At 43.2% G+C, this 10,239-nt stretch overlaps 1 protein-coding gene across 1 annotated transcript in view; it reads left to right on the forward strand.

The window, feature by feature from the left end:
- Positions 1 to 9,883, forward strand: part of LOC308071802 (uncharacterized protein) — a 110,798-nt gene extending 100,915 nt beyond the window's left edge. Inside the window, exons 5-6 of the mRNA XM_080407767.1 lie at positions 2,726 to 2,774; positions 3,068 to 9,883. Coding sequence (XP_080263893.1) covers positions 2,726 to 2,774; positions 3,068 to 3,108 — 90 coding nt within the window. The 3' untranslated portion in view covers positions 3,109 to 9,883. The remainder of the gene's footprint in view (positions 1 to 2,725; positions 2,775 to 3,067) is intronic.
- Positions 9,884 to 10,239: the final 356 nt, after the last annotated feature.

The raw sequence follows: 10,239 nt of genomic DNA on the forward strand, positions 1-10,239 counted from the left end.
ACTGTACATAAATAAATCATTACTGATTAGAGAGTGCACAGATATAAAGCATTAGATGATGTGGCAGAAGTGCTTTGGCTTGCACAGGACAGCTGAAGTGTATGTATTATTAGTGACCATATGCAGTTCTTTTACATTAATTGGCTTCATCTGGATTTGAGTTTTGGAGGTCTGGGGGTAAGGGGCTTGATCTGGAGTCACCGGTTATTATTTATAACGGCCTGATTTTCATTTCTTTAGTTTTCAGGCCAGCCTGTGTTTTGTGAGATATGATGGTCTTCTCTCAGATGCTAAAAGGGAACCTGTTTGGGTTTGGACATCTGGGAAAGATGATACAAAGCCAGCAAGATCTCCCGTTGGTAAGGTGCCACCAATATCTTCCGGCCTTGAGCAGCAGTCCAGTGTCTCTCAAGTGTTTTCTTCATATTTGTCACCCTCAAAGGTCGCCTTAGCACACAGATGGCCCCTGTTCAATGAAGCATAGAGGAAGGCAGCCAGAACGCGGGTGGCAGCCATCCCTGGCAGTGTGTGACAGATTGAGATTTTTGTGTCACCACTAAGCAGGAAGCAAAGCACGTGCTCTTTGCTTCCACCACCAAACCTGCAAGTCTCTTCACTCTGGGGTGTCTGTCCCCTCCATGGATATGTCCAGTCCTGAATCTCTTGGCTTTTCCATTCCTCTTCTTTTTCCTCACAAGTCCAATTTGCAAGAGGCTTCATCCTTCCCTTGCAGAGTGGTGCAAGGTGCTGGTGTGAAGGAAAAGACTGGGATGAAGGAGGCAGAGAGGATCAGCAGGATGAGTGCAGTGACTTTTACAAAGGCAGTTTGACATGTCACCATAAGTGGACACCCTCCTTGGTGGGTTCAGGAGCTACCTGTGGATGGGCAGGTCCATACTACAGCAGTATCATCCATCCCATCCCTTCAGTCAGGTCCCCGTGACCACAGCTGAACACTTCTGAAGAACTACAGAGGGCTTTCTGGTGTTAAATTCTGTCCTGCTGACGTGTTTGTTGAGTCAATGCCCCATTCAGTATTCTGAAACACAGCCTGGGACTATTAGCACAGTTCATAATTTCAGCAGTGCTTATGAGCCTTCAGATTGAGTCTGTTCTCTCACTGGAGTCATCATTTACTTCAGCATAATTTTTTTTTAAATACATGCCCCCCCTCCTCCACCCCACACAGACCTCACAGAGATTTTCATGCATTTAGATGAAAAAGCTGAACAGTTCTCTTTTCTTGTTCACATTATGCAGCATTGCCCTTCTCTGTACTTTATCCTATTTCAGAGCTGTCATGCAAACAAACCCAACTAAGAAAAAAAAAAATCATTAAAGAAGTGTGCATCCTATCAGCCTTCTGTCTCAGCTCCTTCTCTCACTGTATGTGCAGGGAGAAATCCCTTCTCCTGCTTGCCCTCCTCTTTCAGGTGTTTTCACTTCTTTCCTGGCTGTAATCCAACATCGCTCTGGCTCCCCAGAGAGCTCTGCTCTGCTCCAGTTGCCCAGTAAACAAAACCCTGCTCCCTTTCCCCCTACACATGTAATATTCACTATTCCAGGGCCATGAAACTACTGTTTTCTAAAGTAGTTTCATTCTCAACTAATGCAGAAGTGGGAATTCTCCTTTTCTGTTGCATCTGTCCCGTGAAACACCCTGTGCTGCTAGGACACCCCCTTCTCTTTATCCACCTGGGTATATCTGGATGAAGCAGTCGTTGCAACTTTCTCCTCCATCACTGCAGTATTTGATTGGTTTTAATATTATTTCCTGCTCTATTTTATATCATCTGAGTCAGCTTTTGAGGAAGACTCAGCCATAGGTCTTCAACACGCATCATTGTCATCATTGTGTTGTTATTATTATTGTTGTTGTTGTCATTATTGTTATTATTATCGGTTTTATTGTTCTTGAATTATTATTGAATTATTATTATTTATTATTCCTCAAGTCTGATGCCAGTCTAGCTTATCTTAGCTGCCTTCATCATGCCAAAAAGTTATGCTGTGGTAAGCCTACCCCTTTTCATGTCCCTGCCTTTTGGTCATTTGGCTATGCTGAACAGCCATTCTCCTGCAAGGTAAGCCGCATGGGTTCCCATGGGGTTATTATGTTGGCCACGGAAAAGAAGTCCTCTTTAGTAGAGACTAAACATGCAAAAAGCCCATCCAGCTCTGGGGTTCACTGGTAGATAGTTGCTGGTGGCAGGGGAATGTCAGCAGGAAGCATCATTTGTTCCTGTTCTTGACACGAATGTGTGGCACTTGTTATCGGCTCTTCTGTGCAACCATAAACCCATCTCAAACACAATTAAAAAAACCTCCCCCAAAGAGGAAAACCACAGGAAAATGAGAAATAGCCTAATGAATATCCCCAGAGATGGAAATACCATGGGGTAGGGCTCAAAAGAGAAAAACACTAGTTGTTGCTGTGAAAGGAGTGAGTATCTTGTTCTTGCTGCAAATGAAGCTCCTTGTGAGAAGGTGTGGATGTTGGTGTAGCTCTTGCATGGAGTTTGTGCCGATCGCAGGTGGAGAGAGCAAGAGGCGCTGGGGCAGATATGAGACAGCAGGTCAAGGCTTTCACCTGTAATCCTTTTGTCTCTGATATCCCACAGAGACCCCTGAGGGCCAAGAGGCTGCCTTTTCCAAAGGACCAGGAATATGTCCTGGTAGCAAGACCTCCAGTCTGTAGTAAAAATAACTTTTACTTCCTTCACAGGCCCATGGAAAAGCACCTGCCCGGACAGCAGGAAACCAGCAAATCAAAGGTATGAAGGTGGCTATGGCAACTCTTATGCAGCACATCCATCGGTGAATTTAGGCTGCCCCATCCTCACATCTCCCTGGAACAGCTTTGGATTGTCTTGATTTTTATCCACGTATGGAAGGTGAATGATCTAAATCTTAATGATCCGTGGGGTGGGGGATGCTTCTCAGTTTCAATAAATACATTAGCCTCTTTGGCAGTGAGGAGTAAAGAACTGTTTTGAATTCATGGTATGTTTTTAAAGTTTCTTTTGAAGATAACTTATTTTTTTTCTTCTCCTCTCGTATATCTCAGAAGAAACTAGTCTGCCAAACTGCTCCAAGGAGCTCTTCTGAGATAGAGACATCCATCTCTTGTGTACGGTCTGTACTTGTGAAGCAGAGCACAAAGCCCTTTTTCCATTTAATCCATATTAATTCTCTGCAGCTCTTTTATAATTTCCACTCAGTCCAGGTGCCAAAATATGTGTGGCTGCATCTTGAACAAACCCAAGCCTTTCACTGCACACCTGGTAAGTCCACACTCCAGAAATAAAAATAAAGGTTTACTGCTGAAGAATTGAGGCTCTCCGTGCTTGAAAACTGAATGCTGTGGGATTGTGGACTAAGGCAGATATTTTTAGTGCCATCAGTATCTCCTGGAGTTGATATCTCCCAAGACAGATGGTTGTTTCCCACAGAACGTTGTCAAATGTTTGCTCAGCCAAGATCAATTTTGTTCCAAGTCCTTTCCCACCTTCTGGTGAAATATATTTCACTTGCCAGACAAAAATTTAAAGAAACAGCATGAAACCATGTCACTCTAGAGGGTTTTCATTCCCATAGCTCTCCTCTGTCCTTTAGCCATGTGACTGACATATCTTTCGGTGCCCACAGAAGAATAATAGATGCACTCACGGTGGAAGTGCGATGTCAAAAACCAAGGGCTCTGGTCTCATGTCAGAGGCTGATTTCCTCCGAGACCTATGAGACGTGACTTCTCAGCCTGTCAAAGGGCCTTGCTGCCACACTTTGCTGTTAGATCTCCTAAAACCAAGGAAACCCTGAGCTCTTATCCTGAGCACTTTGATCAGGGGTGCAGGGAGGAACAGAAGTGGACATACCTGGAGGAGGCACGGAGACACTGAGTTGTGTCCAGTGCTCAGCAACAACTGCAGCATTTCATTTAATTACAAGCCCACATGAGTCTGGAGACATGGAGCCCCTTCATGGTGACTGACAGCACACCGGATTGGGTGGATTTTCAGCTGAAATTAGTGGGAGGCAAAGGACTTTTTAAAAGGTGGCACAAAATGCATTTCCAGCGATGCCCTATTTGTAAAAAATGACACCATTGACAAAAATGTTTGGTTTCTTTTCCTTGTTGGTTGCTATTTTTAGCAGAGCCTGGCTTGTCACAGTGTAAGACCTAGAGGTGGTAGTTTCCAAAGCACAAGCTCCCTTAGAATGTCTGATTGTTAGAAGTGAGAAATTGCAGTACCCATTGCCAGTAGCAGTTTCTGAAACCGTATGACAATTTTTTCCTTTTATGCTTTTGCTTATTGTGGCTGTTTAGGCTGAAATTTGTTAATATATGGTTGTTTTCTAGCTAGGATGTTGGCAATCCAGTATCGGTAGGATATCTCCCGTCTTTATCACTTCATACATAAAAATTATTCTGATTTAGTTTTGTAATTCTAAATCCTTTTGAAAATGCTAAGAAATCAAATTCTTTCTCCTGCACATTGAACGGTTAATTGGATCACCCAGAATATTCTTTCCATGTTGATCAACGGACTTTTCTGTTACAGTTTTGGAGGCAGGCGAGGCTCTCGTTGGAAGGGAAATCAATGCTATGATGCCCAAAAATACTTTTCATCATTAATTTAGTTGTAAAAGTGATCTATTCACACCAGCCTGGCTTCTTAAGCAACCCTATATCCTCAGACTGCTTTGGTGGAAGAGGATTTTGAGTGGAAGAAACTTGCTCGTCTTGGTATTGTACCTCTTGTTTAGGATTTGCCTGGGATTCATTAATATTTCAGTCCTACATTTTCTTAAGGATTGCAGATTCCTGATCCTTAACTCATGTAAGAGGCATTTGCAGTCTCCTCCTGCCAAATAAGCATCTTCACTGTTTTCAAAATACTATGTGTATATAGATTTATACCCAACTTGTTGCTAACTTGTTCACCTGCAGAAATTGTTTTCTGTTACCTGGCAAAGTCACGTGCAAGCCTCTGTGCAAACCTGTTCATACTGGGACTCTAACTATTCCCATTGGAATACCCATATGGATATTTTTTATGGTAACTTCACAATGGAAGCAAGGTTTGCAGCATCGTATTGATTCCTAGGAGAGGCTAAATGAGATGGTAATCAATCATTTGGTCTGGAAGTGGGTCTGGGACAACAAAATCCCTACCCTCTTTTAAGAGGCATACTAGTTCAAAGAGAAATAAGGGAAAGACAACAAAAACAGAATGAGGAAAACCACACGCTTACATGAATTGGGGAGCGGTGGGCAACGGTGTTAATTATTAATACTGATTTTATCTCTTTGTTCCTACTGCATGGTCAACTTCTCTCCTGCTGTTTTTGGGAGCCTTCTGAGCTGCTTTAAGCTGTAAGGAGAAAAAGCTCGTGCTTTTTCCTTAAGAATATTCATGTGCAAAGGCCAAGCTCCCACTCATGTCTTTGCTCTGGAGTTCATCTCCCAGATGCATTAATTCATGGAACAGAGGTGGAACATTGTCATCATTAAGATCCAAATCAAGCTATCTATCCTGTAAAGGATCCCCCCGCCTGAAGCAAAACAGAACTGTTAATGCATTTTTTATAAACAATGCTGTTAAAGATGCATGAAAGATGTGTCGTAAATATTAAAGCGGAACTATCACTTTTTTTTTTCCTCCCTCCATAAAACATGGCACAAAAATCTCCAGGACAAATTCCTTCTGATGTAAATTAAGCCAGACCATTTGATTTCAAGAGTTTTGTCCATTTCCTTTACTATGGTATTACAGTTTCTGCAAGGTTCTGAAACAACCCTGTTAGGATGTTTGCAAATGTGGCAAGTTCAATTATGGAGCTCCGCAATAGTCAAGTTATAAAACCACTTGAATGTGAACAGAGCAATTACAGAGAACAAATATGAATATTAAGGAGATGTTGTACTCTCCTAAATCTGCTCCCTGACCGAGGCAGGTTTAACACGTAGTGTGGTGCTTTGCTTGCCCAGCCCTGCCAAGCAATGCCAGCCAAAGGCTGGGTGCTGCTCTGCGGCGCCGTTCTCTCCCGGGCGCCTTGCCCGCTAGGCAGTTATCCCACCTAGTGGCTGCAGTCTGCCTGCTCTCTCGGCACAAGATGCTTTTTTTTTCCCATGAGATTGGGGAAACAAGTCAAGGTTTGACGTATGACTTCAGTTAGCAGGGAATGTGCCTTCAGATTGCTTAGTCAGATGGTCAAATGCCTTGCCTTGCTTTAACTGTTACATCAGGCACGGGTTCCACACTTAGATGGGTATTCACGTCATTTAAATTTATACATCAAATATAAATGCCTGCTAATACAGTCAGTTTTCCAGTGCAAATACTCTGTATCGCTCTTCTTTCCTATGTTAATGTTGGGCTCTTAATTTGGACACATCGAGATAATGTGAATAAGCCCCTTTCTGTCCCTGCTTGTGGGACCACCGGGACCAGCTCAGGTTCCCCATAGTCCCTAATGGCAGTCACAGGACTGAATTTTGTCTTCTCTGCTTTCAATATACAGATGTCCACAACACACCTGTACGCTGTCCATCCTCTTCCCCACCAGCCCAACTCTGGTCTGACTGAAGCCAAAAGTAAAAACGCCATTGCCTTCCAAAGGAGCAAGGTGCAGGCCAAAATTTTGAGTTTAATGGAAATGTTTTGTTAAAATAAGGTGCTTTTGAAAAATTTCTACTACTAATCTCCTTGAATCACATGACAAAAATCCATTGAAACGTATTTTGATGACAACAAGAAAAGAGAGGACTTGCCAAAGCACTGCAAGAAACTTCCTACAATTGGACAGGAATAACATTTATGATAAGCCTCCAAGAGGGAATTCGCCTGTGAAATCCTTTATTGTTTCTTTCCAACCTTGGTCTTCTCTCTTCTATTTAAGTGCCACATTTTGCTCTGTTACAGCTTTCCAAAATCGCTTTATCATAAAAAGTGGGATCTCTCCCCCTTAATTTTTAAAATCCTGGTTCTCTCACACACACACATGACTTGCATTGACTTGACTGTCCAACTCTTTAGGTTGTCTTCTCTACCCAGAAGATCCTCTTGATTCCTTTCCTTATCTTTGTTTTGATGTCGGTTTTGCTTTGTGAGACTAAAAGAAGAACTCAAGTTTAAAAGCAGCTGAAGTTCCCAGCATGTGCCTGAAGACTGTCCACTACTCACAGCAGAGCAGAGATTTAATAATAAATTATTGATGAATCTTCATCTTTTTATATAGAATAACTGCCTCTCCTTAAAGATGCAGAACTATAAGAATTGTTTTCATGTGCATAAATAAAAGAAAAAAAACAAGCCACATTGATAGGAAAAAAACCCAACACATTGTCTTGACCATAATTTTTCCTAAATAAGTCTCAGTATTTTATTTTTTGTTGAACAAAACATAAGGAATTGCTTCAGCCTACTGCTATTTAAGTGAAAGCATTCCCACCTGTGCTGTCTCCCCCTGTGTATTGGAAGAAAATTTTCCCTAGAAAAGTGAAAAAAGGCACAGAAAATTTGGCATACCTTGTTTTTGGTTTTTCTCTGCTGTATTTTTATATATGTACAAAAATTTAGTGATGAAATGCATTTACCATCAATACCATACTTGACTTAGCAGTCAAGTCCTTCATGCAGAAAACCTATAGCTCCCCTCTCCACAAGCTGCTTGCTGTGTGCAGCCCGGGAAGCTGTTTCCCTAGGCTCCCAATTAGCTGCCTACCCAAGCTGTCTTTTCAAACCGGATCAGATATCCACGATTCCCTTCATATGTCTCCCTGCTGCCCTTCAATTTACACTCCAGCAGTATCCTTTACAAGTGGTCTGCTTGCCTGTCATACCATGGAAGAGTTTACTGGGTTGGTGAGCCCATTGCGGGGTGCAGGTGCCGAAGCTTCTGCAGCCTCTGACTGCTGCAACTTCTTGTCTCTATTTTTTCTAGATCTGTGGGACGCTCACACAGTCTGTGGATGAGGGGGATTGTACCCGGTTGCAGTGGTGGGGCCAGGGTAGAGCTGAGCATGGGGTTGGCTTGCCCCCTGGGCTGCAGGTCAGCAACAGGACACAGGCATCCCTGGACAAAAAAATTAAAGGAAATAATTTCTCAAATTTCTACTACTGTGTTTCATAAAGTTTTTTAAGTCTTGTGGACAGCTGCTCAGCATCTAAAACTTATCTCTAGACAAATTCTGGTAATGAACTTCCACGTAGCTGATGATCAGCTTCTAAAAATAATTACTCTTGAATTAATGATGCAGGGTAGGATTTTTGTTGAACCGCACTATCTGTGTATTAAGGTACACCAGCCTTAGCAGACCAGCTCTAACAGGATCATTTGCTGCCTCCCAATAACACTGTAGTCAGAGACCATAATCCTCAGACTAAAATTAGAGCATCACCTTAAACCTGCAGCAAAGAGCTGCTTTCTGCCTATTGCAGTTGATGGCTGATGTGAAATAATGCATTTGGCCCTGTATTTTGAAATGTGAACTCTTGAATGTACCTGAAATGTGAAGAAACAGGCAGGAGGAGGAACTTTCTTCCCTTTGCCTGGGCTGGAAGGCAGAGCGGGATTTCTCTTTGCACTTGGGAGTTTCCTGTGCTGTAAAGAGTTCACTGGTGTAGGTTCTGTCTAATGTGACTGGACTATAAAAAAGTTTTTTGGTGCTTTTTGAATGCTTTCCTTAAGCAAGAAGAATTTGCAGGCTGATCCACTTTCAAGTTTAAGCCAGTGCAGGGTCCAGGCATAGGAGTTGAACACACACGTAATCAAGCTATCTGTATTTTCATTAACAAGGACAAGGAAACCCATTACAGTTTTGAAGCGCTCCGCTTTTGTCTTTTGCATAACCACATAGCTGGAGATAACGAGGGAGATGCCTGAGAAAAGGAGCAATTACAGTTAATCAATAATCCTCAAATGGCAGCAATTAAAATTCTGAAAAAAAATATTAAAAAGAAAGCAGGCAAGGTAATAGCAAATCATCCATCAGCCATTCAGAGCATTTTTGCAGATCCCAACTTGAAGAAAGGAGGAGTTTTTAATTAAATCATCATCTGAGGACACCGTTGATCCTTCATGTCAGACAATTCAGAGTGCAAGAAACAGCTTTGAATGGCTATAATCATAAAAGATGTGTTTGTTTTCCCCCAGAATGAGCCCCTTGCCTGGCTATGTAAAAAAAGATGATTCTGCTGAAACAATATGGGAGAGCTCTTTGCTTTTAAATGATCTAATTTCCATCTCTTTAGCTGAGTTAATTTAGTGGAGTAACATACGTATTTGTTTCCAAATAGAGACGTTTGTAGATACCATTTTCTGTGTAACTTTGTCCCCTGTCCCAGGAAGATCAGAACAGTGATTATGGTTCAGCAGGGCTCATGTTTCCATGACACAAGGAACCTGAGCAGCTTGACTTAGGAACTGCTTTTTCTCAGCTCCAGCCAGGGCACAAGTTCCATTTTTAGTGATTCTCCACAGCTTTTTGGAGGCTCAGCCCTGGGGCTCCCCCTGTGACCCCATGTGTCTTGAAGGGGCAGGCCAGGTGGGAGCGTCCTTGGAGAGGTCACCTACTGTTTCCAGAAATGGTGGCTGATTTGAGGTGTTACCTTCCAAGGCTGCGCGAGTTCCTGCTCACTGGTGATGAGGAGAGGCTTCCAAATGCCCCAGCAGCTGGGGGCAGGTGGAGCTGAGGAGGGGCTCAGGGCTGCCTGATCTGCCTTGTTTGGAGACTCAAGTGGCTACAGGTGGTGGGCTGGGGTGGCTGCGGATTTCTCCCTGGGTGGGGTGAGTGTGGCATCTCAGCAGAGCCTGAAGACTCACCTATATTGCAGTGAGCAAGCCCAAAGGGGGTAAGTTTTTTGGTGGGTTTTTTTTTATTATTATTATGTGGTTGTCTGGGGAGTGGGTAGCATCTTTCCCTTTCTGGTAGTAGAGCTGCTGGTTTATTGGCTCAGGGAGCATTAATCACGGTCTGGGGCCTGAGATAATAGCAGCTGCCGGAAAATGCGAGTAGCCTTCTGTGTGTTAAATCTGGAGGGGCTCAGCCCAGCCCTGCCACGGCTTTGTATAAGTAAAAGTACTGGGGTGGTGATGTTCTTATCAGGCTTGACGCTGGAGTTGTGCTGCAGGAGGCTGGAACAAACTGAGGGACTGGCTCGGGTGGGGGACTGGGATCTCTGTCCCCCCCCAGATCCCCTCAGAGGCAGACAGCAGGTTAGACATCTTTCCTCT

Source organism: Falco punctatus (assembly GCF_963210335.1).
Source record: "Falco punctatus genome assembly, chromosome: 12".
Classification (NCBI taxonomy): Eukaryota; Metazoa; Chordata; class Aves; order Falconiformes; family Falconidae; genus Falco; species Falco punctatus.